Genomic DNA, 17254 nt, shown 5'->3' on the forward strand with positions numbered 1-17254 from the left:
TGCTTTGAAAAGGTTTAGTTAATATTTAGTTGGTAGGCCGATTTCTGTCAGCTTCCTCTGCTCCTTTCTGGGCTCATCGTGTTCCACAGGGTTTTATTTTGGGACCATTGCTTTTCTTACTTTATCGCCTTCCACTGGGACCCATTCTTAGAAGGCATGGGAGCACGCTGTGCTGACGATGGTCCCTTGACCTTGTATGTTTAGCCCACAGTGGACTTTACAATGGACAGATAAATTGATGCACTATAGTTAAGTCTAGCTTCTTTCATTTAAGGCCATGGGCAAAGGTGAAACGTGTCCTTTGTAGGCAGTGATACATGCTTTTATCATGTCTTAGCAGGATTACTGTGATGCACTTTATGTTAGTTATGTTAGTCTTGCCTCTCACATCTGGAGTTGGTTCAAAATACTGCTACTCATCCTATGACTGAAAGGTATAAAAAAGAGCACAATATTGCTCTTCTGGCTTGCATGAGACATTGATCTTCTTGTTTTTATTAAATTATAGCAGTTTTACTTCTTGGTTTTGGGTTTCTATCTTTTATTGTTTTGAATGTAATTTTTTCAATTTTGTGTAGAGCACTTTGTGTCTATTATCAGTGTATTAAAAGTGGTTTATAAATAAAGTTGACATGGTACCAATCCACCATGCTGTGCTCCAGTGCAGTCTATAAAACAGGCCCGTTTTGCTTTTTTTTTGGACTCCTCCAAAAAAGGAAATATTTGATTTAGCTTGCAGGAGCATGTTGCTAACTCACTCGGGTAAAATTTTGACATTGTAGCTCAATGCACAACCAACCACACTAACATGAGGTAAAAAATTAGGATTCCACACATTAATGCAGTACAAAAAGATAATAGAAAAATATTGTCTCGAGCAAACAAAAACTGCATATGAATGTGCTATAAACTGAACGATGTGTTAGAGAAGCCTTCAGTAATTAACCATTATCTTACCAGGAAAACTGAACCAAGTAATTTTGTGGGTTTCATGCATGAAAGGAACTATGGATTCTCAGTGTTTACACCCCATATAAAAAGCTCCATCAACTCACTTTGTTGGCATGCATAATGAATGTTCACATGCATGGACAATGTATGGATGGGTAGACAGATGGGTGGGCCATCAGTCGAGCTGATTGACAGAAGAAGAAATAAACACAGCAGCACACACTTCCCCACTGAGAGTGTTTGATTGACGGTTGGTTGACTGGAGGGGGTAGGGCGGGGTCTTTGTATTCAGTGCACTCTGCCACAGCTGCCACTTCTAAGCTACTTAGTACACGAAGACTCCCGTACACATGCATATATGTAAACACAGACATATTTACAGTAGATGCACACATGTATACTTAGAAGCACATGCAACCATGCTCATGTTTGCTTGCTCACTGACATACTGTATTTACACATGCTAGTGCATAAATGCACACATATCCATATTCAGTCGGTCAGTGCATAATGTAGCAGCACCTCCAGTGTTTATACTTGCTATTAATCTAATCAATAGTCTAATCAATACATTGATGAAATGCTTCCACCTTACAACCTGACACATGTGTATGCATCACCATAGATTAATCACATGGGAAAGGCCCTCATCTGTGTCTGTTGAATATTTTCTGCCTTCAGAGATGATTGATCAGATGCACGACCATCAGGTGGAATCATTAGCGCATGCTGAGAGTGTGTTCATGAACCTCCCTTTGCCAAACACGCAAGCCAAAAACACACAAATTGACCTTTGACCTAGGAGTAATTAGGCCCTCTGAGGGCAGTGGGAATGGGCCGTAAATGCCACTGAACACTGACATTCTCATCCAGTGTGAGGTTACCAAGAGGCCAAAGAGAGGGAAAGACAAAAAGTGATGAACAGATAAATAGATTGACAAATGGAACATGAGATGAACGGAGAGGCAGAAAGATGGTCTGTTTGACCTTCATCCTCGTAGAAGATTGACTTAAAGCAGCTTCCCCCTCCTATAAGCATTTTCTTGGCTACTGCCCTTGTAAATTCTGAATACCACTGAGCCAGTAAGAGTTATTCTTCAAAACACAGTCTTGGAAACTTTCAGTGGTAATCATGAAGTTGCATGACCTCTGTAGAATACCTTGGACCATAACGGACTTAAACGGATCCTTTCCACTTAAAAAGAAAGGTGGGCGTGGTGGTGGTTGTCTCGGGGTGTTACAATTAAAAATAAAAGTTGTTCTTTGTTTGCAGCTGCTACATGTACTGATATAGCAGTTGGAAGGCATAAAAATGATGTTATAGATTGACCTTTGTGACCAAAAAACATCTAAGAAGGCTGTTTTGAGGCATTCAGGTAAACTTTTATATTTCGTGTCATACACGTGAGTCAGTCAGCCAACCAATAACCTTTCAACATCAAGCTGACCCCTCACTGCCTTGGTGGGTGATGCCATTTCATGGTTACTGACTCTTTTGTGCCTGTGTGTGGGTATTAGGGGGTCACTGGTGGGAAATAGAGTTGTCAGGCAGAGTTTAAATCATTGATGTGTTCAATCATGTCAGGCTGGGGGTGAACCTCCTGAGTAAAATGTACCTACAAAGGTTCATTTTCAACCCTGAAATAAACACAGGGAAAATAGAAAGATCCGTACAAGTGGCTGGATATACTTTGATGACATAAGTGCTCTTCTTGTTGAATGTTGTGCAGTCTGAATTACCGTGATCTGAAATACTAATGAATAACTATTACTATTACAATTATTATACAGGATATTTATAGATTTGGAAAGTTTTGACCCTGCTCTTTCAAAAATAAAGAGATTAAATCACTTAAGTACTAATAAATCTTTTTAGATTTATGATTTAAGAACAAGTAGTTTGGTATAACTTGTCAGAAACAAATCTAGCCCTAGGGAAATTCACAATTCACAGTTCAATTATAGAGAGCAGTAATAATGTTAAACACTGGCAGCAAAAAAACCCAGCCTCACACCAAAATAAGGTTAAGCCTGGAGTCCCTGTAAGAAATACAAAGTGGCATCATAAAGTTCAGCGTCTGCTCATAAAAACTGAAAACAATACCTGATATAGATGTTATTTATCGTATGAGGGGCCGTACAAGCCAAAATTTATTCTTTCACTCTCACACACATACATTCTTCTTCCACACACATATATTTTCACTCTCACACACATACATTCTTCTTCCACACACATATATTTTCACTCTCACACACATATATTTTCACTCTCACATACATATATTTTCACTCTCACACATATACATTCTTCTTTCACACACATATATTTTCATTCTCACACACATACATTCTTCTTTCACACACATATATTTTCACTCTCACACACATATATTCTTCTTTCACATACATATACTTTCACTCTCACGTAGTTTTATTTTAATTTTTATATTTAGATATTTTTATTCTCATGTTTACACATATTTAACACACACATTGCAATATTATGCTCTCTTATACATGTATTTTAATCTACATATTTACACATTTGCACTCTAACATACATGCATTTTCATTTATGCATTCCTACATTTTGCTCTCATTTACATGCATTCAAAATGCATTTAATCTTACAAATAATATATGTATGTAAGAAGAGAATGCATACATATCTGAAGAAAATATATGTATGCAAGAGAATAATGTATGTGAATGAAAGAGTATAGTGGAAACGGAAGGAGTTTAATGGAAACGGAAGGCTGGGTGTCTGTACCGCTGTGATTGGCTGAGAAGCACGCGCGGGTCACTTTCAAGTGTCTGACAGCATGGAGGGGGGAGAAGAAACTGGAGTTCTTCAGCAAGCTGTCGGGTTGTTAAGAAATATTTTATCATCTCCTGAAACGGTCACATCGTTGTCCTCGTCACTTGATCGAGATGGGACGGGCTCAACTGCACCCAGTGTTACCCACAGCACGGTGGAAAGTGAGATGAGGGAACTTTTTAGACCAGCTAACACCCGGGTATCTTCAACGAGTCAAGTAGCTACACGGAGTTCGACTGGAGTGGGGCAGTCTTTGCGGTATCAGACCCAAAAACACTTTGGCAACTGGAACTGCAGATCAAGGAAAAGGTAAGAACAAAACAGTTTGCCACTTAACTATACAACTGCGAAATACGAAATGTGCTTTGCTGATTTAGCAACGCACTTTTTTACCCTTATAAATTTTTAGCCCTAGCTAATTTATTCAGCAGCATCCACATTAAAAACAGTAAAGACCGTGGCATTTATTTCAATATTAGTGGCTGTTTGTACTTGTGACCCGAGTGTAAGTTGATGCTTACTTTAAGATTACTTTATTAAATCTTCTTTATTAATGTGGGAGGTGGTAGCTACATTAGCCTGCTAAATAAAAGGTTGGGTTAATTTTCTTGTTGTTTTTGTTTAGTTTTGTATTTATTTATTTATTTATTTATTTATTTTTTGGGGTAGAATTTTAATCTTGCTAGAAGACATCAATCCAACTCTGTGTTGTGAGTGGATCAATATCTGTACCACTGTAGAGGTAGATAAACATGGATGCCAAGTCATGCCTTCAGACCAGTTTCTACAGTGTATGAAATAAGAAAAAAAGAAATATGATCGGTGTCTTTTTTGTTCTTTAGTCAAAGTAAAAAGTAATAGCAAATGTTTCTTTGTATGCCTCTTTGTAGAGCAGTAAAAAAAATCCTTATGCATTGTACTATATATTTATTTATTTATTTATTTATTTAATTCAAGCGTCAGTGAATTAAAATGGTCAAACCCCAAAACATTTTCTATTTTACGTACATTTTCCATTTTTTTTCAAAGGCAATTTATAGGCATGCTATTACTTTATGCATTTTTTTTCTTTCAAATTATGTTTCTGTTATTTGTGTTTGCTATTATACTCAACTCTTACATGCACAAGCAACTTTAAACATATTCAAGTGGGCTAAATGGCTAGCTGCGATACTGTTTTTTTTTTAAATATAAACTGTGTAACATTTTATTTTATTCATAAAAGCTTACCAACAGTTTAACGTGTAAGCTGGTCACTACCAAGTGACATTAGCAACTTTCTTAAGGAACTGATAGTGTCTAAGTATAGGTAAATAAAACAAAAGATACATAAATCTGAATATAGTTTCTGTTTTGTTTTATAGGGCCAAGACACATTATCATGATACTTTCAACAAAGATGTCATCCTTCTTCCACGGCCATCAAGCAGTGTTGTTGTCAAGCATCGCACAAAACAACATTTACATGAACAAGGGCATATATTGAATGGATTTGAATTCCAAAAATCCTGGGACCAGAAAACTGTCTCTGAACAAATAAGGGACGCCTTTGGAGATAAACTTTCTATTGATGTAAGGTAGGTTGTGCTAGCAGTCGAAACCTAATGCGACACAGCTTTTGTCAGTAGTCTTTTCGATATCTAGGCATTTCAAAGCTTTACATAACGATTTAAGTCAGAGAACAGGTAGACATGAATCAGTAAACTAAAATAAAAGAACCAAATCAGTTATCCTTTCTTGAACACTCCATTTTTGGCATACTTTTTTGACATTTGTATAAAGTTTACTTCTGTTACTACTGGTTTCAGTCTGATTCAAAGAGGAAAACAAGATTAGCTCTAAAAAAGTTATTGGAACATTTTTGCTGTTTTGGATTTTAAACATTTTACAACTTACTGTAACTGTTTTCCAGCCTGGAGTTTCTGATGGCTTGTGGCAACAGACTGATTGCGCCCAAACTGCGAGCAGGACAGGAGCTGGATGCAAATCTCATACATAAAATTTATAAATCGAAAGCCCTATACATCAGACCATCAAAACCAATTTTGGTACGTTATTTGACTTTTGAATGAATCTACATAGCACTGTACAGTAATAATATGAAGACCAGAAATTGGTGCATAAACAACCTTTGAACTTTCTCATGTCTGTTCTTTTTAAACTTGCCTTTCACCTTTTGTAGTTGGATAGAATAGTACCAAGTTAATGTTCCTTTTTTAAAATGTTAATCCTAAGCTCTGGTATTGACTAAATTTACAGCTGCTCTGTTGGACTGTTTGTGAATTATAGAACGTAAGACTACTGCTGTTCAGGAGATGTGTTACAATTTTGTCTGCCTAGTATGTAAAAGTAATTGTGAGAAAGATCTATTAACTCTTGAAATTTCTCACCCTATGGTAGCTGGGATAGGCTCCAACCACCCCACCTCTGATAAGAATAAGCAGAAGAGGTTGGATATATGGTATTTAATGTTCAAATTCAATATATGTGAATTATTATAATTATTATTTTATTTCTAAGGATGATATTACAAGCTACAGCAGTGAGGAAAACTGTGAAGAAAACCCTGTTTCATCAAGGCAGCTGCGCTCATCATCTTCAGACAGTTTTGCCAGTTCAACAGCTGCCTTCCAACCAATCTCTGCTCCGACGCAATCTCCTGCCTCATCAGTTTGTAATGGAACATTATTAACGGAAACTCCTGCCTTGACCCATGAAAGTAGTATCTCACACAAGTACAGCAGCGCTTCAACAAACATTTCCTTCAGCCAGTTACCAGTGTCTTCATTGGAAATCTACCCTTCCACTAGTCAGCCTTCTACCTCATCATCTGCATCTTTAAGTGATCCAGTTCTGGTCCTGACGTGCCGAAATACCTCAAGCTCACCCTACCAGACCAGGAATCCAGAGAATCATTGTTCAGCATTACCCTCTACATCAACACACAGTCAATCTGTAAACTACGATAACTACCTTTCAATCATGCCTCCACTATCTGACATGTCTTCTGATGATGAGGAACTTAACCAGGCTATACTAGCAAGCCTGCAGAGCGAAAGGTTAGTTTCAAATACAAATGTTTTACAGTAGCCAATTAAACACACCATATTTGTTGCAATCCAATACTGTAACCAGTGTTGTGAAGGAGTGTAATCCATCCTCAGATATTTATATGCATATATGATATTTATATTTGCTGTTAACAAAACAGTTTTTTGAATAATGTCTACAGAGTCAAATGATAATGCTGTAATGCTGGCAAATTTTATTTTATTTGAAATAGGCAGCGAATTTTTAACAGCCTGACAATGAAATGAAATTTACTTATTGTGCATTGAAACTATTTTTCTTTGCTCTAGTGCTTTCTAGTTCTCCAAAACATATAAACAATATAAAAAGCCACTGAGCAATATACTCCTTTGTACATTTTGCTTATGATTATGATAATTTCCTTTGGTGATTAATAAAGTATGCTGATTCTGATTTTGACAAAACTTTGTATGTCCTTGTAGCCCTTGTATGTGAATGTTTTTACTGATGTTCTTTTCAATATTTTTTTCTTTTTTTTTCTTTTCTTTTTTCTAATCCTACAGGACTTCAAGTTGTTTGGTATCAGCAAAAGATATTTTGGAGGAACTTTCTGCAAAAGTAAACCAACAGAAGAAATGCAAGTTCAACATTAATAGATCAACAGTCCTGGATGGAGCAATTAGAGGTTTTAAACGAGCGACATATGATCCATGCCACACAATTTCTGTCAGGTTTTCTGACGATATGGGAGTACCTGAAGAGGCTGTTGACTTGGGTGGACCAAGAAGAGAATTTCTAAGACTTCTGATCGAAGCTTTGCCCCTGTCTCCAATGTTTGAGGGTGAAGAAGGTAAAATGAACTTGGCGCTTGATAGTGCTGGTATGTATTGATTTTAGGCTGATATCCCTGGAGTAATGCAATAAAAAATCATTTTTATAAAGTTCTTGTCAAGCGCTTTCATGCATCTATTGACATGTAATGTTTTTCATTATTTCTAGCCATGAGGGAGGACAGGTACTTCATTGCAGGCAGAGCCATTGCAGTAAGCCTTGTACATGGTGGTCCACCAGCAGGCTTTCTGTCCCCAACACTCTTCTCTTGCCTTGTTGATGGCCCAGATTTGGCTAAACCAGTTTTAGAAGATGTTGCCGATAGTGACCTGCGTGAAAAAATTAAAAGGGTAAAACTGATTTGTCAGTTGTTGGATAATGTTTTAGTATTGTGTGCATTTCGTTCTACTCCATGTATTAATTGGGGCCCATTAATTTTTTATTTTTTTATTTGAAGGTTAAAGAGTGTAAATCCTTTGAAGATCTGATAGTAGCAACTGAGCCACTTCAGGAATACTTAGCCAATGCTGGCTGCCTGAGGCCGCTACGGAGGCTGGAAGACAAGGATCTGCTTATACATGACATTATCATGTTCCAAGTAATACACAGAGTCCGTGGTCCATTTGAAAGGTATGTATGTATGTATTTATTGTTGTCCAATAAGTAACTCAAACCCATGCTGATTGCCTTGTATTCTGGGAATTTTGTGTGACATTTCTTTATGTGTAGGTACACCATGCCTCCAAAGGTGACAGCATCACATGAAAAATGCAGATTTGGGATATACACTTTTGATGATGTGAATAATCTGAAGTAAAAATTATTGTATATATAAATTCATATGTTTTAGATTATACTTCTTGGATCCATTCATTTTTGATGTGATTTGTGATTTTAAAGGTAATTCTGATTATCATTTAGATTTCAGGATGGACTACGGACACTTGAGGTGCTGGACAAAATCCAAGATCACCCAGAGAGTTTTCGCACCCTTCTATGCTGGTCACCTTCAGTGCTTACAGCTGACCTTCTTGACAGCCTCTTTACCATCCGCCTTTCTCCAGCTGGGAGCAATAAAAGGCAGGCTGAAGCAGTTGTCATTAGTTTCTGGAGAGACTACCTAACAGATGCAGAAGGTAAATTTAGCGTTTTAAGCATTGTGTTCAATTTATAATGCAGTGCATCTTTTCATTGAATCAGTTAAAAGTAGAAATGCTTGCTGTGTTTTTTGTCTTTAATGCCATTTTTGACAGTATTGCTTTTCCTTTAGATCAAGACGGAACACAGAAGCTGGGGACAATTCTTGCCTTCGCCACTTGAGCCAACACTGTTCCACCAATTGGCTTCTCTCCACAACCGTCCATTGAATTTCTTCACCAAGAGCCAGATGCACAAACCATGTCTAAACTACCCATTGCAAACACGTGCATCAATTGTTTAAAGTTACCACTTCATACCTCTTACAAAGACTTTCAGGAGAATATGGACTTTGCATTAGGTAATAAACATGGTTTTGGAATAGCTTAATTCCTGGTCAGGTTAGTATGCTAATCTGAGTTTTGCACTCAGTTAAATTAATGAGTGTCAACCATTAAGTAATTCTAAGAGAGGGGGGGGGGGGGGGTGTTTTGAATATCATTGCATTTTCTTTCCCAGAAATCAAACAAATGTTCAAAATGTTCCACCTAAAACACCAATTAACACGCTTGAGACCAAGCTGAATTTACTTTATGTTGCCATATTTCATATGTCACCCACCTATTTTGTGATTGGAGGCTCTGTTTTTGCATTGACCTTTTAACAAATGTTCATTTGCTTCAAGTCTTTTTGCTTGTCAGGGTACCATTCTACAAGTATACAATAGTTATATATACTAACATAATTCAATAATAATTTTTTCATTGCATTAATTTATGTGCATTGTGATTATTTTTGTTTTCTAGGTTTGTACTTGTTTGTTGCTTTTATTCTCTGGTGTTCTTCAATATTGTTTATCTGACACTATTCTATTTGATCAGTGATCCATGTTTGATGTATTGACTGTATGACTGTATTAATGTTAATGTTATCAGTTTGAGTCATCTTGTTCCAAGACAATACATCTGGTGATTGTGATGACCAAAAACCTCAATAAAATGTGGTTGCACAAATTTATTTTTTCTTTTAACAAGGTGTTTTAAAACAAAACATGGTTGTAAAATCTCAACACACTCACATAATACAACTCATAAATTCTTTAAAATTGTATACAAACCGTAAACATGCATGTAAAGGTTGATAGTAGCATTCTTGAAATTTAAAGCTGTGACTAAACTTCTAATAATACTGAACTAACAACAGTCTTGGCACTGTATTCTTTTTAAGCTGCACAACCACAATTACAGTAAATGAAATTTCTCCAGAGGCCTTGTTGATATTTTAGGATTGTCTCTCAAGAAAACGAACAAGGTTGCAAAATAAATCTATACCGTTATTGCCATCATCTTCAAATGGATCAAAGGTCTGTTGAAGTGTAACCATCATGGTGTCACTGATGGAAATGTTAATTGATGGAACAACGACATTATTGTTTGTCTCCAGCTCTGGCAGTGGTCTGCATTCATCAATACCAAAGTCATTTTCACAAATACCATTCATATTTGGGTTATGTATTCCTGCATTGTTGATAATGCCCCTTTGCCACAGCTGAAGAGGGGTTTGCCCTCCTTGTGTTGAAAGTCCATGGTTATTCCACTGGTTCTGAAATTCTGTGGCAGCTCTTTGAATACGTGGCAAATATATATAATGAAGACAAAATAAATGGACCTCATTAAGTGAATCTAATACACCATGCTCCTCCATAAAATTGAAAAGATTAACAAAATGATATGAGACCACTCGATTTAATTCTGCCCATAATTGCTCAATTCTTTGATTATGCACAGACCTGCCAGTGATAACACTATGCCTGTTCAGTCCTTGCCTGTAAAGCATGAAACGGGCAACACCAGTGTTTTCTAGTCCATGATCACATCTCACGCTGGATGGCATTCCAAAGTTCTGAACACCAACCATGAACAGTGACAAAACACTTGATGCCCTGTTGTTATCTAAACACGCAAGGTAGATGATGGTTCTACTGAAACCATCCACACAGCCATGGAACACCATCCTCCATCTCACAAGTTTGTGGTTTCCATCTATATGCCTATAGAAAAATGAAATAAGTAGAAGTTATGTATGGGGAAACTATGACATGGTCAAGGATATGCACACGTTTGAGTAAATAAAACAATGAGTTATTTTGCTTTAGATAATCCATTTCGCTATAGACTTAGAATCAGGACTGTTTTTCTGTTAGAATTTTCTCACCATAACTGATTGGGGAAAGGAACACTGTACAGTCGTCGACGTATTGCATTGCGTCTTCTGAGGGAACGTCCAAAGGGCTCAATTTCTTGTAGACTTTGTCTTACACGCCACCTTTGGATTCGTAACCCACGTGATCTCAAGCTGCTATGCACATATCGTTCACCTGCATTTGTGGTATACTGAAGGATTTCCCTAACAACCCTGTTCAGGTTTTCATCGGATAATGTTGCATAAGTCAGTGGCTCAATGCCAAGGTCCTCTCTGTGCCTGTACAGAGTACGGGAGCTAACCCCTAAGCATGTTGCAATGCTTTGCCAGTTCATTCCAAGAGATACTAAATGAGATATTTGCTCTCTTGAAATGCTGTATCGCGGTCGACCTTGAGAGCAAGTCATGAGAGGTGGAGGTAGCAAGACAAGTCTGTTCTCAGATGTAGTTCCTTGTCTGGTTTCATAAGCAGTCAGTAAAAAAATTAGCCATCCATTTAAGGACTGTAATGTATTCACTGCTTCTCTATTTCTTGCATTGTCAACAAATCTTGAGATGGACAAAATTCCAGATAAGGTTTGAATGTGATCACCAAGTTCTCTATGGAGCCTCTGACGAACAAAAGAATCTGTAGCTTCTCTTTGAATTTGTTCCAAACATTCTAATACATTATTTAAAAAAGTTCTAATGTCATTTTCATTACTACTTACTCGACAAATTAACTGCAATACTAGCAAAGAAAGCAGGACAACTTTGAACAGCTTCATTGCTTGGTTCTTCTGGTTTAGGTCTGGGTATGTCAAGTAAGTTCTCCAAGTGTATTACATTTCCTGGTTTAAGAATAACTTCCTGCTTAAAGGATTAACTTCCTGTGTTAGGAAATGCAGATGTGAATGTCAGAGTGTATGTATGCAAGGGTAAAGGATAAACACTGGGATTGTATGTGTATATGAGTATAGGAGTACAAATATATATGTGTTGAAAGGTAAAGGGTATGTATATATATGTATGACTAGAAAGGGCTGCACCTGCAAGGAGAATAAATATATGTCAACATAAAAATATGTAGCATTAAGAAAAATAGAATACATGTGTGTGAAAGGAAGATTAATGGATTTATGTGAGAGTGAATATACATGGATATGAATTAAGAATAAAGGTGTGCGAGATGACAATATATGTATGTGAGAGTGAAAATATATGTATGTATGTGAGAGTGACAATACATGTGCATGAAAGAAGAATATATGTATGTGAGAGTGAAAGTATATGTGTGTGAAAGAAGAATATATGTATGTGAGAGTGAAAGTATATGTGTGTGAAAGAAGAATATATGTATGTGAGAGTCAAAGTATGAATTTTGGCTTGTACGGCCCCTCATATTATCGCCTATTACAACACTTTCAAATAGGTGATATTTTAGCTGCTTAATCCTCCAAAAAAGGGAAGAAGATGCATATGGCAAAATCTGAAATCTGAAAAAAAAAAAAAACCCAAAACCTTGGAAAATTCTAGTGTATAACCTTGTTAATTGAAAATAACCTAATAATAAAGTCCTGGTAGTGCTCCTTAGCTGATGTGAGCCTTTGTGATGGAAAACTATAGACACTAAAAACGGTTGTTAAGTCTCCAAGCTGCAGTCGGAGCAGGAGTCTACATTTATATCAAGTATAATTTATGATGTTTTTATGGGAAACATCTTGATCACTATTACTCTTTTTGATGAGACAGAAGAAAGCTAGTTCCACCTATACGAAGGTTTTAATAAATACAAAGCCAACAGGAAGTTAGCATATTAGCAGTAAAGCTAATGTGCTAACTTCCTGTTGGGTCTGTACTTATTCATTCTGTATAGTGGTAACACTCTTCTGACTAAGCCAGACCATTTAGGGTATTTCTCTGAAATGTAAAGTCTAAATGACTCACATAATTCATCATGCTTTCCAACAGCTCTTATTGTGGGTTTTTTTTTTTTGCTTATTACAGGTACATTAGTCGTTTTGTCCTTCTTTTTTTCCTCTTACACCCATTTCCATTTTGCTACATGTTTCTTTTGCCTTCTTTCTTAATTGGAATCTTTTTCCAGAATAAACTGAGAGCAAATTTAGACATAACTCAAGAATATGACAGAAAACAAATGGAAGCTGTCCTCCTATATGTACCAGCTAATGTACGGCCTTCTTCTCCACTCTGTGGTTGCGAATCATCCGCTGCCACTAAGTGACAGACTGCGCCTGGTCTGCTCGGTGGGAGGAAGAGCTGAGACAGATACTCATATCTCACTGCCTGCCAGCCACACCGCAGGAGTCATCTGCTGTAATAGGCTTGAGCCACACACATGTTGAAGAGAAGCCTATCCACGTGCATTCGAGCCACATATGGATGCACAAAGTGGACATGAAAACATGCTACACCTGCACACAGCGCAAACACATGCAAAGTTGCAAGTAAAAGATAGAGCCTGGATGCCATACATGTATGCTAAACAAGTGCATGTATGACATACACACACACAACATTTAAAACACTGATAGGTGAATTAAACAACATCAATAATTTGTTTACAATGCCCTGCTCTGCTGGGAAACCATTCATGTGCATGTTACTTTGACATGACCCTTGGAGCAATGCCGCTGTTAGGCAGAAATATACCCTCCACACGGCCCAGCTTGAGGAACACAATAAAGGATCCAAGGCATTGAGATATGGCTTTCAAACTCTTAATGCAGGATGGTCCAGAACACCTCATAGCACCTATATCTGTGCCGGAATATGCCAGAGCTGTTTTGGTGACATGACAAGGACAAGGACCTCAGGAATTCGCATGATAAGGTGGGGCCAGGTTTCACAATGAACACACCCGAAACTCTGGCTGATTGGGACCCACACCCAGTTTCACACCTTGGCTCAGGCGATTAGAGGATCATCAGGGGGTCCTTTTGTCCCTCTGTGGGGGGTTACTCCCACTAGGTTTATATCTGGGACTCTCCACCATTTGACCTTAGAACTGAAGAAGCTTCTCGGATGAGAGGTGAAACGTCTTCAAGCAACTTAAAGAAGACAGACGCTTTTCTTTGCAAGCTCCTTTGACGACAAGGACCTTCACAATACCAGACATGTTGTGACTGATCAGAGCACTTATAAATTCCCACTCCATAGGAGATGTCTAGCGTAATACGATTTAGTCACACACTACTGTGACTGCTGCAGTGTTAGCCCATATGGATGGATCACAGTATGAAAAGGACTCAAATTTAGATCTGGAACGTTAAGATCTGTTTATACAGACGTCAAACCTGGCACGTGCCACTGAGCTAATGGACGCTACCAAAGTTAAAGGTATCTGTGAAGTCGGCTGAGCAGTCCATCACCTATTTGATGTTTGCACATGTAGAACATAAAAGCAATTATCAGATGAGCTTTTCTCATTATTTTTTGACCACTTCTATTTCAAAAGAGGTTGTGCACAAAATGATTGAAAGTGTTGCCACCCCCAGTGCAAGGTGGAGGCTGAATCACTTGATGAAGCCAACAGAACCACACCATCTGCAAAACGCAGAAACAGCATCCTAAGACCACTGAACCTGACATCCTCCCCACCCAGAAATTATGTCCATAAACTATATATATGTGTGTGGAGAGAGAGAAAGAGAGAGAGAGAGAGCTCGGTCAGTCTCACAAAAACACACATAAAATAAAGTGCATGTCATTCTTTTATTCCACATTTGCTGTTACAACAAGAGTAGATTTAGCTGAGCAAAGTAATAAAGAGACAGAGCAATGAATAGGTAAGACTGAAAGGAGAGATTATTCATGACCGCTTTACGAGCAAAGCGTCACTGATATTTCTAGCTTTGGTAGTTTGGTACAGGGCACTGCTGCTACTTAATGAGACAATGTAGCATGTCTGAGGCCACATTGGAATTAATATTAAGGCATCTTCAAAATGGATGTAGCGACTATTTCTCTCACTTGTCCTTGAAAACTAAGATGCAGTTGGAGTAATGTTTCACTGTAAAAAAGCTGATTATCAAATATTTTTGGCACACGAGCAATTTTGACTAATTGTTTTAAGAAGGGACAAAGATAAAAACAGCTTTTTCCCCCTAAATCTGTGATTCATCCAATGGGAAAACTCTTCTCTCCAGTACTTTGGTATACAGTCGCTAGAGACTTTCTGATCTGCCCTCTCAGAAACTGGAATAACGATCTGAATTTGCCACTCCAAATGCATTGTTCCCAAGGGGCAGCCATACAACCACCAGAGCCTTAATGGATTTGGGGCAAATTTTATCCACTCCAGGACCCCAGACACTGGAGTTTTCTTAACTACCTGACATGTGAGTCACCCAGCCGCATCTATAAAATATGTATTGAGAAGATCCTCAAAGTACTGCATCTATTGCCTGACTGAATCCTATCTTATTGCTTCATCCTGGTCATGGATCACCAGACTATCTCTTTATCCTCATGAGGATGTTCAAGGGTGTGTGGGGGTTTGACCAACCAGAATACATGCATTTTCTGGACTTAGAGAAGGATTTCAATCACATCCCTCGCATGTCCTCTGGGGAGTCCTTCAGGAGGATGGGGTATTAGGTTCATTGTTACTTGCTTTTCAGTTGATGTAAAACCATAGTAAGTGCTTGGTTGGCATTGCTAGCAAAAGGCCAGACTAATTCCTGGTGTGTGCTTGACTCTGCGAGCACTGTCCTTTGTCTCCAATTCTGTCAACTACTTTTATGGACATAATTTCTGGGTGGGGAGGATATCAGGTTCAGTGGTCTTAGGATGCTGTTTCTGCATTTTGCAGATGGTGTGGTACTGTTGGCTTCATCAAGTGATTCAACCTCCACCTTGCACTGGCGTGGTTTGCAGGGAAGCATGAGGCGACTGGAATGGGAATTAGCACCTCCACCTCCATAGTTCTCAACTAGAAAAAAGTGAAGTGGCTACTGTAAATCAGTTATAACTGACTTCCCCAACTGGAGAAATTTAAGTATCTCAGTGTCTTGCTCATGAGTGAAGGGAGCGTAGAGTGTTTGCAGTGATGCAGATGATGCATTGCTGTGGTAAAGAGAGAGAAAAACCTCAAAGTGACGCTTTCTGTTTACTGGTTGAACTACATTCAGCACCTACGCTCACCCATGGTCACAAACTGTGGGTACTGATTGAGAGAACGACACTGTGGATATAAGTGAAGAAAATGAGCTTCCTCTGAAAGGTGCCTGGATAGAGACAGAGACAGAGACAGGAGAGGTAGAGCGAAAAGTCTTCTAAGAAGGGCTCAGAGTAGAACTGCTACTCCTACACGTGATACATGATACAGTGCAAGAGAATCATCTAGACCAGGGGTCGGCAACCCTGGGCACGCGTGCCACAGCTGGCACGCTAAGGGTTAACTGATGGCAGGAGTCCGACACAGTGAATTAATCTGAGCAGGTGCATTAAAAAATAAATGGCCGGGCCAGCGGTGCACATCGCAAATCAGCTCGCATAGACACATTAGTTGTGCCGCTTCTTAATGACAGTATTTTAGCTAACAACCCCAACTACCAGATTCAGCTTGTAATTGGCTAAAAATAACTTAGCCTACCGGTTAGAGGGACGTTGTTAGCTTTCCACATTCCAACACTTCAAATGCTTCAGCAGCTGTCCGCTCAGCACAGCATCGGCAATAGGGAAATACACGAATACATCCGTAGACTCGAGACAGAATTCACAATGCATTTTTGGGACTTTCAGGTGTATTGACCAATGTTTTCTTTTCTGATCAAACCAGAAAGCTTTAATGAGCAGCTGGATTTGTTTCGCATTAACTGGTTGGACACAGAGGACATCAAAATGCAGCTGATTGAACTGAAAAGCTCGACTGTGTGGGGGTCAAAGTTTGCAGCTGGAATCCACAGCTGTGCGTGTTCATGGAGCTGCATGTTCACCTGCTGGACATCACTACCTGAAAAGGTTAACTGCCTTCAGAACATTGCAGAGGCCTTATTGACAGTATTTGGCTCTACATATCTGTGTGAGCAGATTTTCTCTCACATGAGTCCTCAGGTCTGAATGCTGGACACTCGGAGACCTGTGTCTCTGAGTGGGAGACCAGAGATCACATTAACATATTTGTCTCTGTATTAACAAATATGCCATATTGGCCCAGTTTATTTTTCTTATCATTCTTGTGAGGAGACCATAAATAGCATTTGTATTTTCTGTTGTACAGTTCATTTGCTGTTATGGATAAAAAGTCTTTTTTGGTTCAAAATAGCTGATAACTATTCG

General features: G+C 38.4%; 1 protein-coding gene across 2 annotated transcripts; it reads left to right on the forward strand.

Moving 5' to 3' along the window:
• The first annotated feature begins 3433 nt into the window (after window positions 1-3433).
• On the forward strand, window positions 3434-9246 carry LOC106674570 (uncharacterized). Of its 2 annotated transcripts, XM_024805602.2 has the most exons (10): window positions 3434-4081; window positions 5137-5349; window positions 5685-5820; window positions 6293-6831; window positions 7366-7682; window positions 7802-7983; window positions 8091-8263; window positions 8363-8446; window positions 8555-8769; window positions 8904-9246. In XM_024805602.2, the coding sequence occupies exons 1-10, from the start codon at window positions 3777-3779 to the stop codon at window positions 8951-8953; spliced, it is 2214 nt and encodes a 737-aa protein (XP_024661370.2). In that variant the 5' UTR covers window positions 3434-3776; the 3' UTR covers window positions 8954-9246. The 2 variants fall into 2 exon arrangements, with proteins under 2 accessions (XP_024661370.2, XP_076732186.1); XM_076876071.1 differs by lacking the exon at window positions 8363-8446 and having other exon boundaries at window positions 3435-4081.
• The last annotated feature ends 8008 nt before the right edge of the window (window positions 9247-17254 follow it).

The sequence above is a fragment of the Maylandia zebra genome, linkage group LG17, assembly GCF_041146795.1.
Source record: "Maylandia zebra isolate NMK-2024a linkage group LG17, Mzebra_GT3a, whole genome shotgun sequence".
Lineage (NCBI taxonomy): Eukaryota > Metazoa > Chordata > Actinopteri > Cichliformes > Cichlidae > Maylandia > Maylandia zebra.